The sequence below is a fragment of the Berghia stephanieae genome, chromosome 3, assembly GCF_034508935.2.
Source record: "Berghia stephanieae isolate SIO BIC M18660-M18661 chromosome 3, UCSD_Bste_1.3, whole genome shotgun sequence".
NCBI classification, from domain to species: Eukaryota; Metazoa; Mollusca; class Gastropoda; order Nudibranchia; family Aeolidiidae; genus Berghia; species Berghia stephanieae.
Window position 1 is genome coordinate 82,714,581 of NC_088362.1, and position 19,390 is coordinate 82,733,970.

General features: G+C 35.0%; 1 protein-coding gene across 1 annotated transcript in view; it reads right to left on the minus strand.

Moving 5' to 3' along the window:
• The window catches only part of LOC144968621 (high-affinity lysophosphatidic acid receptor-like), a 39,447-nt gene extending 24,429 nt beyond the window's left edge, over nt 1–15,018 (minus strand). Inside the window, exons 1-2 of the mRNA XM_078907135.1 lie at nt 14,420–15,018; nt 9,194–9,327 (exon numbers count right to left, since the gene is read on the minus strand). Of these exons, the coding sequence (XP_078763261.1) occupies nt 9,194–9,327; nt 14,420–14,731 (446 nt within the window). The 5' untranslated portion in view covers nt 14,732–15,018. The remainder of the gene's footprint in view (nt 1–9,193; nt 9,328–14,419) is intronic.
• Nucleotides 15,019–19,390: the final 4,372 nt, after the last annotated feature.

The window sequence follows — 19,390 nt, forward strand, 5'->3', positions numbered from 1 at the left end:
TGTTCACCCTTTGAGCGAAAATTACAATGCCTATTTTCTGACTTGTACACTGACTTTAAATGGTGTAGTGAACACAAGTCGAGCCTAAAAGAACTTTGTGACATCTTGAAAGTATCTTTCACTGTGCCTCAAATGTATGCAGGTACTAGGTGGTTGTCTAGTTATGACAGAGCTTTAGAAACAGTCAGGATGTTTGATGCGTATCAACTTTTTTACTTTTCTTTCCTGAATGTAATTGATAAAAAGGCTTATCGCCCAGTCATCAAATCCCTGTTGAAGAAGTATGAACTATCCAGTTCTGCAAGAAACAGGTGCATGAGATTTTGGAGAATTTAACAGGGAGGAGGATGACGGTTGAAGGCAGGACAAGGAAAGATAGGATTATCAAGGCTATCTTTCATACCTCGAGTGATACCATGCTTCAGTTGGAGTTGTTTACGTCTGTTTTACCCATCTTTAAGCAATATGTCAGTTTTTTTTCAGACAACCACTCCCATGGTTCATAAATTATCAGATTTCCAGATGTCTGCTGTTAAAAAATTCTTGGCATGCTTTATGAGACCAGAAAATATAACCAACAACCTGTTGAAGACAGAAATCTGCAATCCCTCCTCTCAATTACCCCTTACCGACATATTTGTAGGCCATCCATCTGTGGAAGCATCATTAACCTTTAGAGAAAAGGCTTTGCAGGGATATGTAGCAGCAGCCAAGGCCATGTTCAAAAAATTGCCTCTTAACAGCCCAACTTTGGTATCTTTGTCAGCTCTTGACCCCAGTTTGACAAATCACACAGCTGTCAAAAAGAACTTGGATAGGTTGGTTGGGATGTCGCACTTTATTTTGTCTAAAAGTAACAGTGATGCATGTCTTGATGAGGTGAGGGCTTACGTAAATGACGACAAGTTGCCCGATTATAACGACGATGAAGGAAGAGTGGATTGGTGGTGGACTCAAGATAGCCTAGTCAGGAAGAACCCTAATTTGACAAAAGTTGCTTCTGCTATGCTTTCCATTTTTCATGGACCTCAAGTTGAGTCAACATTTTCAGTTATGTCTAGAATAATTACAAATCAAACTGCAAGCACAACAATACCATTCTTAAGTGCTATACAAACCGTAAAGTATGAGTTGCGTTTACATAAAGCGACAGCTCTATCCTATTTTGAAAGAAAGAAGCCATTGACTGATGCTGTTAGTCTGTCTCTTTGTCGGAACATGAAAACCGCATTTTGCAACTATGAAAAGGAAAGAAAAGCCGATCAAGCCAGACGGGAGATGAAGCAGAAAGCCATGGAGAGAGTTAAAAAATCATCATCAACAACCACCGCTTCTGCTGTTGTTAAGAGAGCCCTGATTGTGACTGCAAAGAAACGCCAATTAGATCATCATACGACTAAATGCAGTCAACCCCTTGCAAAGAAAAAAAATTGTCCAACCTATAATGAATGTCTTATTCTTGCATCAATTCCCCCTTAACCTCTCAGTTCCCACCAACACCATTCATTCAACAGCTTCTTTATATTGTTATTACCACCTCCCCATCAACAGCATCAGTTATTTTGTTATTACCACCTCCCATCACCATCATTATTTTGTATTACCACCTCCCACCAACATCAGTTATTTTGTTATTACCACCTCCCCACCAACAGCATCAGTTATTTTGTTATTACCACCTCCCCGTCAACAGCATCAGTTATTTTGTTATTACCACCTCCCCCAACAGCATCAGTTATTTTGTTATTACCACCTCCCCATCAATAGCATCAGTTATTTTGTTATTGCCACCTCCCCGTCAACATCAGTTATTATGTTATTACCACCTTCCTATCAACAGCATCAGTTATTTTGTTATTACCACCTCCCCATCAACAGCATCAGTTATTTTGTTATTACCACCCCCAAATCAGCTGCATCATTTTTGTTATTGATACCACCCTTTGAACTGCATCTATTACTTTGTTATTACCCCTCCACATCAACTGCATCAGTTGCTACCACCCTCTTTCCATTTTCAACTATAGCAGTTGTTACACCTCCTCATTAACTGCTCAGTTCTACACCCCTGCCTCAACACTAGTTGCTACCGCCCATACTCCTCAACTACCACCTGCCTTAGCCATCAACTACCACCTGCCTCAACAATCAACTACCACCTGCCTTAGCCATCAACTACCACCTGCCTCAACAATCAACTACCACCTGCCTACATCAACTACCACCTGCCTCAACAATCAACTACCACCTGCCTCAACAATCAACTACCACCTGCCTCAACAATCAACTACCACCTGCCTCAACAATCAACTACCACCTGCCTCAACAATCAACTACCACCTGCCTCAACCAATCAACAACCACCTGCCTCAACAATCAACTACCACTGCCTCAACAATCAACTACCACCTGCCTTAGCCATCAACTACCACCTGCCTCAACAATCAACTACCACTGCCTCAACAATCAACTACCACTGCCTAGCCATCAACAACCACCTGCCTTAGCCATCAACACCACCTGCCTCAACAATCAACTACCACTTGCCTCAACAATCAACTACCACTTGCCTCAACAATCAACTACACCTGCCTTAGCCATCAACTACCACCTGCCTGAACAATCAACTACCAACACACTGCCTCATAACAATCATCAACTACCACCTGCCTCAACAATCAACAACCACTTGCCTCAACAATCAACTACCACTGCCTCAACAATCAACTACCACTTGCCTAGCCATCAACTACCACTTGTCTCAGCCATCAAACACCACTACCTATCTCTCCAAAAATTCTCACCTTTCAGGTAAGTGTCAAACCATATACTTGAATCAAAGTAATGAAGTGTTCCTTTAGAATATTCCACATTATTCACTCTTTCCCATGGGTTTGTCGTATGGTGTGAATGGCTCGTCATGCTTTCACGTGTCTTTGTATGAATTTCGAAAAAGTTCAGGGGTTGCAACAATTTCACTCTGACACCCCTGTAATAATAATGCTAATGATGATGGATAAGAAGAAGAAGAAGCAGATGTAGAAGAAGAAGAAGAAGAAGAAGAAGATGATGATGATGATGATGATGATGATGATGCAGATGAAGAAGATGAAGAAGAATAAGACGATGATGATGATGATGATGATGATGATGATGATGATGATGATGATGACGATGGTGATGATGATGATGATGATGATGATGATGATGGTGGTGGTGGTGGTGGTGGTGGTGGTGGTGGTGGTGGTGGTGGTGGTGGTGGTGGTGGTGGTGGTGAAACAATAAAAGAAATAGAATAAAAATAAACAAGAAGAAGAAGAAGAAGAAGAAAGAGAAGAATGCTTTATACGTTAACAATGTTATACAGCCAAAGAATGACTATTATAAGTAAACATTACTTCTATTTTTCTAAAATACAGGATTAAGTGAGATCGATAATGTCCCTCAATTCAAATTATAGTTTGACGTCACTGACAAAGTAGTTCCATCTTCATAACATATTTATTGATATTTTTATGTCGCGAAAATGAATAGATTTGACGACACTTGACTCTTGATTGTTGCTTTTAGACCACCAAATAATCAGTTCATGTTCAGTGGATATTGAGCTACTGTTATGTGCGGCTATGTGGTCTAGTGGTATGACACTTGCTTTCGGATCGGAAGGTCCTGGGCTCGAGCCTCGCGCGGCGCATAGTTAAGTCCTTGGAAAAAGGCTCTCTACTCACATTCTCTAACCGTACTCAGGTGTAAAATGAGTACCTGGCCGTTAACAGTGTTGTCTTTGTCCGAAAAATTGTAATATCGCCTAACAGGCGTTATTTCCCGTCCTACATGTTAAATGTTGCTGTTGACCAGGGACCCATTGTAAAGCTCTTTGATATATTGCGCTATATAAAAGCTCAATTATTATTATATACGCTCAAGTTCATTTAGACTCAAATTCTGATCCTACGCCATCACTGAGCGACCAGACAAAAGCAGTTCTACAAACTACAATAGAATCTTTTAGCTATTCTTGACTGTTTTATCTATCTGACCATGCATTGTGCAAGGAAAAATTCGTTCAAATGCGCCATATAAATGTTTACATTTGTTCTTTATCCTTATTTAAAGATAGTTTTGCTAAGAGCTTGAATAAACACTTTTCGATCAATGTACACTGTACTAATTGAATGAGAAATGTATATTATTATTTTTTCAAATATCACGACTAATGAACTCCCTCCCTTTCCGCTTCCACTCTCTCTCTCTCTCTCTCTCTCTCTCTCTCTCTCTCTCTCTCTCTCTCTCTCTCTCTCAAACGAAAACAAAAATAAAATAATAGCTTTTAAACATTTTAGAAATTAAAAAAAACAAACAATCAGATTCACAATGACGCCTGAAATTTGATATGTCATGAGATAATACCTGGAACTTATTGAAACTGTACCTACTTTAATTAGTTTGTATATTTTAATTGAATTTCCTGTTTTTCTTCTTTGTGTTTTGATTTATTAACAGAAACACTGTTTATAAAATGTTGGAGAAAACATTCCAGTGTTTTTTTTTCCGACGTGCAGATATTTGCAGGTCTGATAACCGAACGCAATAATGGTCGTTATTTTATACTATAATGGTGGACAATGATATTTTTGATTGGTTTCAGAGTATTTCCATTAATACGATAAGCCCAAAACAATAATTTATTAGGTTAACAGACCTGTAAATAAATGTGCTTCAGTTTCTACTGAAGAGTCTATCCTGCAATATTTAAAACACTCAAGACGTTGTATAAACAATTATAATATCGATAATCTTGGAGGATGTTATAGTTATACAAAGAAATGAGTAAAAATTAATTTAGTGGCTTCGAAACAGAACAAGATAACTTGAAAGGAACGTTTCGGACTCAAAACCATCCATCAGCCAATAATAAATACAATAAAAACATTTTTACTGTTTTTATTATTGGTTGAAGAAGGGGTTTTATCCCGAAACGTTCACCGTTTAAAGTTTAAATTTCATTTTTTTTTAAGCTGCTGATTCTCATTGTTTTCCCATTGATTTTTACAGTGCGCAGCCTCTAGCAGCTTAGGATTCTCTGAGGACATGTTATAAACCGCAAATCGATTCTTTTAAACTGAAGATTCGTGTGCCATTATTTTGCTGACTGTAATTTGTTAAACGCCTTTTGTGTTTTGATGCAACATTTTGAAAAGAAGTATCTGGAATTCCACAAAACGAGAACAATAGTTTTGGATGACCTCAATTAAAAAATTCTTTATTCCCGACATCATATGATAGCAGATTTTTACTTTCTTGTCTTTTGGAGTTCCCGATGTATTCCTAATCGCTGCACGAGCTCGTAAGTGAGCGTTTGGAGCAAAACTCGAATTCCAAAACGCAGGAATATAAGAAATCTTTTATTCTAGACTCCTCAATCGATTCCGACTTTGTTTTCTCCGAATAAAAGACGTGTTAAAACTTCCTTTGTGAAAAAATCCAATTTAAGTGAAATTTAACACTTTGTAATCTGACGTCATAAATTATTATTGTAAACTTGATATAATTAAGCGTTACCATTTAACAGGAGGGGGTGAAAGAAAAAGTGGAGAAAGCACTAAAATGTGGCAAAACTAGATTCAGTTTTCTGGACCAGGTTCCCCCCAAAAGATCTATACACAAAGAGATGTTCCACAAACGTCTTCATGCAAAACGGAGGATCATACAGTATTCCTCATAAAGTCAGGATAGTTGTGGTGCTGAACCTATACCAGCGCGTTATTTTCCTTTTATACTTAAATATAGTTTCGCGCTCTAACGTGCACAATGAATAATTACCCTGACAGGCAGCGTTAAAGAGGGAAAATAAAGCTACGGTTTACAATTCAAGATTTGTTTTTTTCTTGGGGAGGTGTCAAATATTTCTCTGTTTCTAACGCTTTGTTATTGATTGAAGAAAGGTTTTGAGCCCGAAACGTTTTTTGTTTGGTATTTTGCTCTTTTTCAAAGCTGTTATATGTTCATTTTTGTTCATTGATTTTTACAGTCCGTAAATTATAGCAGCTTAGTATCACTTTGACTAATGTCCATCATGTACGTATAATTCATAATATTATCTATCACAAAACTCTTTGAAATGGTGGGTCACTAAATCCATTCTCTCCTTCAAAATCTTTAGCGTCGGTAAATGTGTAGATAATTTCAGTTTTGATTGATAGTATGCGCACATGCCTTTTAATAACAAATCAAATAATTTAATTGGGTGAATGCTTTTATCACCAATTGTGTCTCATATTTGTCCCTGCTACAACGAGCACTATATTGAGGACAATTTGAGCATTTGAGTATTTGTATGGGGCAATATCCACTTAACGTGTTCAAATCACTTTACAAACGATCTCTAACCAACAGCAACACTTAACATGTAGGACGAGACATGACGCCTTTTAGGCGATATTACGTAATTTTTCGTTGTTAACGGCCAGGAACTCATTTTACATCTGAGTACGGTAAGAAAATGTGGTTAAATAACCTTTTACAAGGACTCAGCTATTCTCCGCTTAGAGCGGGACTCGAACCCAGGACCTTCTGATCCGTAGGCGAGTGCAATACCACAAGACCAGATCGCAATATCATATTGATGCCGTAAGTGCCATATTTCACAACACGTTAGTTTTGTTTTTAGTTATAAGCTTCCTGTATCAATTTGCACTTGATTAGAACCTCTGTGTTTCCATACATAAACGGCTCATCTCAGCAATTAAAAACAGGTCAATAAGAATGACGTCCACCATTTTCAATGCCATCATATTTCCATTTATTAGGTATAAAGGATATTAGTTTCCCAACTAAGGCGTAGTTAATTGAGTACGGATATATGGTCTTGTGGTATGACACTCGCTTTCGGGTCGGAAAGTCCTGGGTTCAACCCTCGCTCGGAGCATAGTTGAGTCCTTACTTACATTTACTTACATTCTCTTACCGTACTCATGTGTAAATTGAGTACCTGGCCTCAACAGTGTTGTCTCAGTCGGGAAAAAAATACAATATCGCTTAGCAGGCGCTATTTCTTGTTCTACATGTTACATGGGCTATTTGTAAAGCGCTTTGAGCACGTTTAGTGGATATTGCACTATATAAAAAGATCAAGTCTTTGTTGGTTTTTTTTTTTTTGGGAGGGGGGGGGGGGTGGTGGTTTTGTTGGGTTTTTTTACCATGCAGTCCAAAGTCAAGTGTCGTTTATCGATTTGCGATCCGCCGCACCAAAACGGTATGAAATCGGGGTAAATGTTATAATTGTAAATTTCAAGTTTTAAATTTGCATTGTTTATTTTTAAGGATTTTTGAACGCTTCTCTCACATTTAGGTCATATCAGCGCCAGTAAAAAGGGAGAAAATGGGATAGTCGAAAACTTCCGGATTTGCAAATAAAACAACCAAGAAAAAGTAAAACAAAGGGGAATTGGTTAATATGGGGAACAGATGTAGATCTAGATTCTGAGAGTATACCATCAATGTACTTCAGTTTGAGATCACCAAAATGTCTCATCAAGACACCAGCAGAGGATCCCACTAAGAGAGAACACACTCACATGTTTACAATATATATTCAATAAATAAATATAAAGATTAATACACAACATAGAGATGACCTACAAGGGGGAAAAATATCACTTCCAAAAGTCAACAATATACAAGTGACTGCTTCCCTCTCAGACAAAGACTCCGGCAAGGGCAAGGAAAAAATCGAATTATCCCATTTCAAGACAGAAACAGAAAGCAATTCAGAAAACAGCTATAGGGAAGACATAGCAAATGAACTTCTGCCAACCATGGGAGGTCAAAAGACCCCACTCAGAAGTATAAGATTTTAACCCTATAAAATCGGAGTCAAAGTCAAAACGTTCTTTCACAAGGGAGAATACTTTTTTTCAGACTCCAGATAAGTTAAATTCCAAAATTATTATCCTGTTGAGTTCATTTTTCTCATCAAGTTTCATCCGGAATGGGGCACATTTAAATTCCGGCTGGAATTATTTTATTATATCAAAATAAGGAATGCCTCTTGTCTCTTTCTGATGCAAGAATGACGGTATTTTATAGATAAGATTAAAGCAGCTAAAGATCAAAATTAATTATTTTCAGCTGTGCCACTTTTGATTTTGCCTTAAGGCGCTCCGCTCCAGACTCGTTGGTTTCTGGCTTCTGCTGTAGAAGGCGCAAAAATGAGACATTTGACACCAAGGCTCTTTACACTCGCATTCTCTCAACGGACCAATGCATGCATAATGCTACCTGACAGGTAAGTCCTTGGAGAAGGCTCTTTACTCATATTCTCTCATCGTACTCAGGTGTAAAATGAGTACCTGGCCATTACCAGCGTTGTCTCTGTCCGAAAAATATTGCAATATCGCCTAACAGGCGTCATATCCCGTTATACATGTTACACGTTGGCCAGGGACCCCTTGTAAAGCACTTTCAGCACATTTAGTGGATATTGCGCTATATAAAAACTCATTTTTTTTCTTTCACGAACCTCCAAGGTGACGGTGTCTAATGGCGTTGTCGTGTCGTAAAGGCATGATTTAATTTATTTTTTTTTAAATTTTAATCTTATATTATATCAAGCCTAAAATTGAATTTTAAGCATCGGGTCCACCCACCATGACGTTTTGAGACAATTGGTCACATTTAGAATATTATAATGGATAATTAAAAAATAATTATGCCCTTTCGCAATAGCACCTTAAGATCTCGTCGCCTAGGCATTCCATGAAGGAAAGGGATAATCCATCAAACAGGATGTCCGATGTCAACAGGAATCACCCATGTTGTCCAAGTGGGCAAATTGAAGGTTAATAATCTTGCCCAAGAAAAAATCGAAAGTACCTGAAGTGGGGCTCGAACCCGAGACCTTCGGGATCACAGTGCAATGCCTTAACCACTCGGTCACTTTGCTCCCTTTATAATGGATATAGCGATTTATAAAAGCTAACATTTAAACAAAAAAACGTAACAAGCGGTAAATGCCCCTCTAACGTGATTAGTGTAAAGGTAGAAATAATGGTGTTCGTTTGAATGGGGCTCAAAAGACTCTTTACTCGCATTCTCATAAAGTCTTTATGTTGAGTTGGAACTTCTTGTAAAGCACTCTCTATTTATTGAATATTGCTCTGTATAAAAGCACACATTAAAAATGGATAATTACCTTTCTAAGGTGATGAGTGTCAAGGTGGAGATTGAGATGTTGGTTTGCATAGACCTCAGACAAGAGTGTATCTTACACATCAGGATGCCACTGGCCCACTCACCAAAGATGTTCTTCAGAAGCTGGGGCATCATCTGGGGAAAGTAAATATTATTCTCTGTAAATTTCAATATATTCTTAAAAGAAATATAGATTCAGAAAAACGACCGAGTTGAAGACTGAACACACTTAGTCTATGTGAGCAAATAATTAAGGATACCGCTGGCAGACTCATCAAAGATGTCCTTCAAAATTTCTGGGATCATCCTTGAAAGTGAAAACAAATCGTAAGATAATAAAATGACTTTCATACGACGCATCCAGCCGTAGTTTATCCCGGAAACTGGTTTCGTTTGCAGCTTGCCAAGAGGGTGGTTCGTTATGGTTGGAGGCGATAGCTTCCGGTGAGGGTAGTTTGCTAATTTCTTTGATGTCTTTATATAAAGTTGTGGGAAGAGTGGTGGCTGGATTTCCTCTAAATGTGTTTTGTTAAGCGTTTTGTTGCTTTACGTCTTCTACGTCATTCTAAATATTTTTTTAAAATATTTATTTGCTTATATATTTTCAGAAATTGATTAGTCTATGCCAATATCTAATGTAAATTTCAAGAAGTGGATAAATAAAGATCATCTTATCTTATCTTACTTTTCTGTTTAGAAATCGCCCATTGTTAACGAAAATCTGCTATCTTTGTAATAGAAACTGACTGGTAAGGTGTTGCATCGTTCATGATGTCGGTGCTCTTGTAAGTCTATAAAGTGGTCTTGTAGTAAGACACTCGCTTTCCGACAAGGGATTGAGTTCAGTGGATCGGATATCTGATGAGCCTTATATTTATTTATATTTTTACTGTTTGCTCAAATTCATTATCATTTTGTTAATGGGAGGCTTCTATTTATTTTTTTTTTTTGCGTTTTTTAGATTAAAATAAAACTAATAATTTAAGATACCCTATTCATTTAATCATTATGATGCGGGTTAGATTGAATTATTTTGCAGACGAGTTTGCAAATTGGCAATTAATGCCAGCTATGGTCATAAAATAACTTTCCTGAATCTCCATTTTTCACTAACTTTTATTTTATTTATCTACATATTAATTTTGCTTTTAAAATCGTCTTACGTGGGATAAAACTGATTACAAATTCACGACTTTCATTAGGTATCTTATTTCAATCTTTATATTGAAACGCATCAATACAGATGTTAATATGACTCATGAAATAAAAACTTATCTATTATATTAAACCTCTAATTAAGCTTATATTATTTAGAACATAAAGCAGATAAACAATAAAATATGTAGAAAAAAATAGTAATTCTCTGTCCTGACATTTAGACACGATCGGCTTTCTTCCTGTATTATGAGAATTTAATCAAGATTAATATTGGAAACGTCCAATCATTGTAACTAATGTTCCATTAGCAAGTCAACGTGAGGATCTTAAAATGAAGCTCACTGACATTTCATAATAAGAAACAATAATATGCTGACCTACTATAGAAAAGATCAGATTTCTATGTTATCAATGTCTCCCGCCTACTTTAGTTTTTAAACTTGTGTGTGTGTGTGTGTTTGTGCGTGTGCTTATCCTAGATTAAGCTTTAACCAAGTCACCATTTAATAACCAAAATTTCGCAAAAACCAATGATTCATTTTATTATTATTATTATTTTTTGTATTTATTTAATTTATGATAATTGATGAGGATCTGAGAAATAAAATACTACTGATCAAGTACAAAATCAGATTTAATTCTATCTTTTCTATCTGTCCACTCAATGGAAGAAAAAACATAGTTTATTTGTTTTGTTTAGTTTTGTATTTTTGTTGCTTTTTTTTTTGTTGTTGTTGTTGTTGTTTGTTTTATATATTTTGAAACCTTATATTTTAGATGTGACCATTCGACTCAAAACGAGTTATTGTCGGGTTAAACCAATTGCTTTATTAGTAATTCAATGTAAAAATGACTAGATAAAAAATTGTGTGGCTCAGCGGTTTGGTCTTTGCTTCTTACCCAAAAAGTACCGCACCGAACTCGACTTCCCCCATCGCAGTGTGTGTCATTGAGCAAGTCACCTCGTCCTAGCTCATTTTACGGCTGCCGTTTGGTTAATTCCAGTCTTCCTTCGATTTTCACCCTAAAGACAAATTATCCTTTAGGAATGAATAAAGTGAGTTTCGTTTTATGTTATTTATTAGTTTTATTTATTCCAAAAACAACTTGATAATGCATCTTGATTTGGTGTGATTTCGATTCATTCATGCCAATTCTCCAAACTCTGAATATTAACAACATTTCTCACTCAATTTATTAATTTACTTTAACTCTCCCTTTACCAGCCATTTTCAGGATTGTCCTCAAAACTTCACACCCAACTTACACAAAAATATATTTTTTTATCACTCAGACACAATAGCGCATTTCTGCTATTGTGCCTGAGTAATAATAAAAAATTTTTTTTTGTGTTAGTTGGGTGTGAAGTTTTGAGGAAAATCCTGAAAATGGCTGGTAAGGAGAGAGTTAAAGTAAATTAATACATAATTTCTTTAGCAAAACATGCTCTACAATACACTGTTCATTTTCTTTACATTTTTTTTATGTACTAAAGAAATTTGAATAAGAAAAATGTTGGTTGTATCGTAACGAATATGACGATTTTCCTGTGGTTGGTAAGGAGAGGGTTAATCGCTTTACTGTCTACATATACAAATTGGAATTGGAATTGTGATAAATGGGCGTCAGGACTCATCCATAATGTTTGGAGCTTCTCTTGGTAGCGTCCTATCCACAGGGTAGCAAGCAAATGCTATTGTTCGATTAACATACTAGAAACCGTGATAAACTCGGCCCATAGGCGGAAGGATTACTTTTTTTTAAATATGTTACATCTATTTACTAAATATCTGCTTTTTATTCATATATTTATTCATTTATTCATGTATGTATTTATTTGTTCATTCATTTTTATTTAATTATTTATTCATTTATTTATCACAGGTATCAATAGGCCATTCATTCAAATGGTATCACTGAGAGATCAAACTCACTTCGTTCAACTTATTTATTGATACGACTTGGATGCAATCAACAATTGGCCTTCAGCAGTCATGGCGTCACTTCCCTCGTAATGACGCATGGTAATTTAGTAACTGGCTCTAAACTATCGGAACAATGGCGGACGCCCTTATGAAATATTTCTCCGACGAGCATAAAAGTGTATCCAGAGGAGAAAAACATTATAAATATGATCATGTTTTGACTTTTAAATATTCTGATCACATGACATACGAAATGTTCTAGCCAGCATTTGTTTTTTCTTTGTTTAGAACCACGCTGCTCGCTGTTGCTGGGCGACGTGACATCAGACTATTGAATCCAATTGCAAATTGTATTGATTATTCCGTGTCTAATTAAAAAAGAGTAAACAAGATTTGATGCTTTTAATTTTCTCTGTCGATTGTGTTAATATTTGCAAGTCTGATAACCGAGTGTAATTATGTGGCTTGATTTAACATTGTTGCGATGCACAATATTTTTCGTTGGTTTTAGAGAGTTTCTATTACAAAATTGAGCCTATATATTAATTATGGTTATCAGAGGTGCAGTTTAGTACAGACCATAGCCTTCTTATTTAGTGCATGCAAAACAGCCGAATCAATCAACCCTTCAGTTTCGTGACAATGTATCTAAAGATTCATACGCATGCGCAACAGAACGTGGAATTACACTTGTATGACAAAAGGGGCATTGCTCTTACTTAGAGAGATAAATAATGACAAAGCTATTTAAAAACAATGACTACATTCAGCGTATACTCGTTTGCAGGTCTGATAACTCAAATTGTTATGGGCTTATTGTTGTAATTGAAACACTCTCAAACCAACGAAAAACATTGCCCATTACAATGTGAAATAAGCCCATAATTGAGTTCGACTAGAAGACCTGCAAATATGTGCAAGTAGATTACAGTTCATTTAATTCAAAAACAAATTTAAAACATTCTTATTTCAATATAAACTTGTCAGCATAATTACAATCCCATGACTTTGCGCTGTCAGGATTGGCCGGTGGTCGAATGGGTGAAAGTGGTCTTGTTGTCGTGTCCATACACTCATTACTCCAGTCGACTCAAGTGTGAATGAGTACCTGGTTACAGACATTGACGGATATTGTACGACTGTTGGTACACAAAGGACTCCTGTTATATGACAGGTACTGTATGACATAGAATTATGAATTCATATGGCCAGCTGAAGGAATAAATGAAACATTGGGAAGCGCACTGGGCATGGTTAATCCATGGAATCGCTCTATATAAATATTCATATTATACTTACATACTTTATTAAAATGATGAAACATTTTGTTTCCGACGACCTCAATTTGGTGCAGATAGCGTTAATTACCGTCTCGTCTGTGTTCTATACCCTCCGGGGCTCAGATAACTATTAAGCTTTGCTTATTTTGATAATAAAAGCCAAGTTATGGTGTACAGTTTTGTCGTGTCAAATCGTTTTAGTTTGTTAATTAAAGTTTTCAAAGTTACCCCATTTTCCAAGACAAGTTAAGCTCCATTGAAATTGGGGGGAAACAGCCAAGAAATCGATGCCACATTATTATTTTGCTTCTTCCCCTGCCTTGAAATGTATTATTGAGCGTCCTGTTCAATTTTTCCTAGTTGGAGAGAGCTCTCGAGTTGAAAAAAAATCAAAATTTCCCCGATTTTAGGAATTAGATTATTATTATTATTATTATTATTATTATTATTATTATTATTATTATTATTATTATTATTATTATTATTATTATTATTATTATTATTATTATTATTATTATTATTATTATTATTATTATTATTATTATTATTATATTATTATTATTATTTTTATTATTATTATTATTATTATTATATTATATAGTAGTATATAGTAGTAGTAGTAGTAGTAGTAGTAGTAGTAGTAGTAGTAGTAAGTAGTAGTAGTAGTATTAGTAGTAGTAGTAGTAGTAGTAGTAGTAGTAGTAGTAGTATAGTAGTAGCTAGTAGTAGTAGTAGTAGTAAGTAGTAGTGTAGTAGTAGTAGTAGTAGTAGTAGTAGTAGTAGTAGTAGTAGTAGTAGTAGTATCATCATCATCATTATTATTAACATTTTTATTATTATCGTCAGTATTCTTATTTTACTCACCAAACTGAAAGCCTGCAGAAAATCTGATAAAGCCAGAGATGAAATAAGAAGGTTGAGCCGTTGAAGCGAACTCTTCTTCGCCTTGAGAGCTGCTATGTAAAGCACAGCTCCATTCCCAAACGTTGACACACAAATGCAGAGAACCAAGAATATCGACATTGGGATATTGGGTGGTTTTGGCTCCCCAGACATTCCTCCCCAGGGCATTTTTACAAAACTGGGTGGTTGTCCGTTGATGGAGTTGTTGGAAACTGTTGTTGAAATGTTCAGGCGTGAGGCAATCATGCCTGCTGGTGTTGTAGTCTTATCCATGAATATAATTATATGTCAGAATTTAAGATGAATGAAGTTGACGTCACTCGACTTTGTTGTTTTTATAAATTCCGCCAGTTCGGCGATTAGTTTACACCAAACATATAAATCTGGCATCAAGGTTAAACATAGTTTTGTGTGCTGGCTCGTTTCATCTGGAGGTCAGGTGATGTGAGAATTTTACGTGGGCGCATAGCATCAATAGAATGATTGAAATTGAGGTCACTCATCTCGTTGTTATTGTTTTCAGATGGACTGTCGGGTAATTAGATCTCTCTGAAGCCCCTCTAAGATAATAAAAACGTCAAAGGTTACACATACTTTTGTGTGCAGGTACAGTTGATCTTTAACTAAACTGAGTATTTATATAGAGCAATATCAGTAAGCGTTCTCAAAGCGCTTTACAGGGGGTTCCTAGCCAACAACAACATTAGTAACTAGACATGACTTATTTTGGGCGATATTACAATTATATCCGACATAGATACCGCTGTTAACGGCCAGGTACTCATTTTACACCCGAGTACGGTGAGAGAATGTGAGTAAAGACCTTCACAAAGGACTCTACAATGTGCCGAACAGAGCGGGACTCGAACCCTGGACCTTCCGATCCGAAAGCGAGTGTTATGCCAGTAAACAACATAGCCTTAATGCTTAGCATCCATCGATAGATGTGACGCCTTAAAATCCAAGTCGTAATAGCCAGATGCTGAGATCAGGCTGTATGCTCATATCAAGTAAAACTCCGAAAACATCATGAAAACTTTGATGATAAAAATGATGATGATGATGATGATGATGATGATGATGATGATGATGATGATGATGATGATGATGATATGATAAATATAATATGATAATATAATAATAATAATAATAATAATATAATAATAATAATAATAATAATAATAATAATAATAATAATAATAATAATCATCATCACATCATCATCATATATATATAATACAATATAATAATAATAAATAATAATAATGAATATATAATGATATATAATAATAATAATAATAATAATAATAATAATAATAATAATAATAATAATAAATAATAATAAACAATAAAATAAAATAATAATAATAATAATAAAATAATAATAATAATAATAATAATAATAATAATAATAATAAACATTCACAGTCAGCCTGTTTTTTTAGGTTGTTTTTTTTTAAGTGTAGAATTACAAAACATGATAATACAGCGACATATTACACAATTGTATAGGAAAACCTAAGGATACGTAATTCTCTAAACTTTTGTCTGATGCTATTTTTAAAAACTTTTTTTTATTTGACTTTTGCATTTAACAATTCACAACAGCTCAGTTTTGCTTTTTCTAATTGTAAGTTCATCTTTATCGATCGACATTTGAAGGACGAGTTTTCTGTCAAAAACCCTTTTTAAAAAAGGTGGGTTATTTTTTTAAATATTTTTTTTCAGAGTAAGACAAATAAGGAACAAGACGCATAGAAGCTAGAAAGTCATACTGTCGTAAAGGTATTCTAGATGGTATGAGTCGTCACGAAAAAAGTAGATGCGCAAGGTCGGGAAATCTCAGGTTTAAAATCTTTTTGCCGAGACAAGGGTCATTCAAATTGATCAATTTTTGAAGGATGACTTGTCTGACCAAATTTTTTAAAAAGTGTCTTTCAAGAGTAATACAGTTAATTATGAATCCTTGCTTATTCAACTTTCTATATTTGTAAAAACAAACTCTTGTGTCCTGAGGATAATAATAATAGAAAGACATTCGGTATTATACCTAGTGTACACTGCCATTCTCTGATAAAGAAACATTAAAATAATTTGGCCATAAAACTCGTCCTTCAAATATCGATCGATTTAAATAACCCTCATCTTGGCAAACGCTCTTAAACCTGGGACGCCCTCATGCTTTCAATCGATCGATATTTGAAGGACAAGTTTTCTGGCTAAAATGTTAAAACATGTTGTTTCTTCCTGTCAGAGTACGAGCGAATTTATCACTGGTCGTTATATAATATAGTAGAAAACCGAATTTATCACTGGTCGTTATATGATATAGTAGAAGACCGAATTTATCACTGTTCGTTATATAATATAGTAGAAGACCGAATTTATCACTGTTCGTTATATGATATAGTAGAAGACCGAATTTATCACTGTTCGTTATATGATATAGTAGAAGACCGAATTTAGATGATATGGGTTATAAGCGGACATTGCATTATATAAAGGCTCACGTTTTTAAAACCGTTTGGACGTTGTTGTTTTTTGTGAGCCATAATCCCTGGTGTGCTGACAATAGACGCCCATCGTCAATCGTGACTAGTTGTGTTTATAAATAACTATGGCAACTTCTAGATTCTAGAACATTGTTAATTCCCTTGTGACCTCTCAACAATCCAAGAGTCGGTCAGCTAATCCTGAGTGAAGAGAAAGACAGAAAGAAAATAAATCTGTATTTTATATATTATCGAGAGTAAAAGAGATTGAAGAGCATTTTTTAAAAAAGAACAAAAACATAGCATTTATTTAGCTAAATTATATCCTCTAAGTGTGTTCGAAGCGCTTTTTAGGTTCAAAGTTCAAATTCAAAAACGTTTATTTTAGGCAATTGCCAATGTAACTCATACAAGAATATATTTTTTCAACAAATCAAATAAGTAAAATCAATAATAAAGCAAGGCAAACAACGAAAATAATAATGATAATAATAATAATAATAATAATAATAATAATAATAATAATAATAATAATAATAATAATAATAATAATAATAATAAAATGACAATAATAATAATAATAATAATAATAATAATAATAATAATAATAATAATAATAATAATAATAATAATAATAATAATAAAATACAATAATAATAATAAATAATAATAATATAATAATAATAATAATAATAATAATAATAATAATAATAATAATAATAATAATAATAATAATAATAATGATAATAATGATAATAATAAAAAGGAATCCCAAGCTAACAGCAAGGCTTTTGGGTAAGACGAGGCATAACGCGAAACAACGCCATCCTCTCATCTCTCATTTGTATCTAGTGTCCCATTCATCTTGTTTTGTTGACAAAGGGGAAAACCGAAACGTCACATCATGTCTTCGTAAATTAAATTGAAGCTCTATTACTTTTTATTATTGTTATTTAATGCAAATCGTTCGATGTATATAAAAATAGCTTTAAAAAAAAGACTAGTGTGGTGGGTATCGTAAAATTAAAGTAACTTCTAAATTAAAAAAAAAAAAGATCTCAGTATTTGCACTTTTCGAAGACTTTTAACAGACCAATACAAAAATGGTAGCAGTGTAGAATTGTTTGACAAAGACTAAGAAGGTTTTTTTTATTTTCTAAAATAAATAGATAAGCTTTACTATCTGCCTGGAAAGTCACATTTTAATAACACAGAAAAAACTGTAATTTTTATCATTTATTTAGAATAGACTTGAAGAAGAAAAGTCTTGTTTGCCTCGTAAAACAATACCGTGAGTGTTTGGAAATTTCAAAATTTTCTCTGGTGATTCTATGGAGCCAAGCAGATTGCTTTATAGTGTTACTTAAGTTTCTATTTGGAAGTGATTTCTGGGGCAGTTTTTGACATTCGTTGCCTCAAATAAATGATTAAGGAGTCGTTCAAATTTACGACATTCAGCACACATACTTTTGGCAAATAAGGGAGCAAGCACTGGTGTTAGACAAAGGTCTGAAAAAGTGCGTATGAAACAGTGCGAGACAAAACAAGACAGAAAAATACAAGAAAAAATAACCATCCGACAACATAAGCAGTTCTCGGGGAAGGCTGATTTGGGGGGAGGGCAAAGGGCGGGGGGGGGGGGGGGGCTGTCTTGTTTTCTTGGATTTTTCTTTCTTTTCAAAAAGTTGAGCGTTTATATAACGCAGCATCCACTTAACGTGCTCCAAGTGCTTTGCAAATAGTCCCTGGGTATCAGAGGTAACTCAACACATAACATAATATAGATAGTATGCGCTTGGCTAAGAAACTCACAACATTGCCATCCCGAAGTATACCGGACCAACAACCAAAACTATGTGTAACCGTGACCGTTTCTTGTAGTCTGGTTAATACTTTAGTGAGGATTACTCATAAACGCGGATGGCAATAAGCAATAACAAAGACCTGAGTGACGTCAATTTCATACTATCTATAGAACGAGATATGACGCCCGCTAGGCGATATTACGATTTTTTTTTCCAACGAAGGCAACGTTGTTAGTGGCCAGGGAATAATTTTACACGTGAGTGAAGAGCCTTTTCCAGGGATTCAACATTGCGCCGAGCGAGGCTCAAATCAAATCCAGGATTCTCCGATCCGAAATCGAGTGTCATACCACAAGACCATATAGTCGCACAATTTCTTTGTCTGGCATTGTTTCATACACACTATTTCAAATATATCTAAATAACTATTTTGAATCGTGTTTGATACAAATATGGTACGAATAGTGCTCGACATGTAGCAATGGAGCGAATTATTATGTTAATATTTACCACAATGTTGGAGTCAGTCTACATCGATGTTTCATGCCTTTTCATCCATCGTCAGGACTGTGTGTTACTTGAGTTTGGTTTGTTGTGTTGATGTTGCTTGTTGAAGTGGTTCCGTAGGTTTGTAG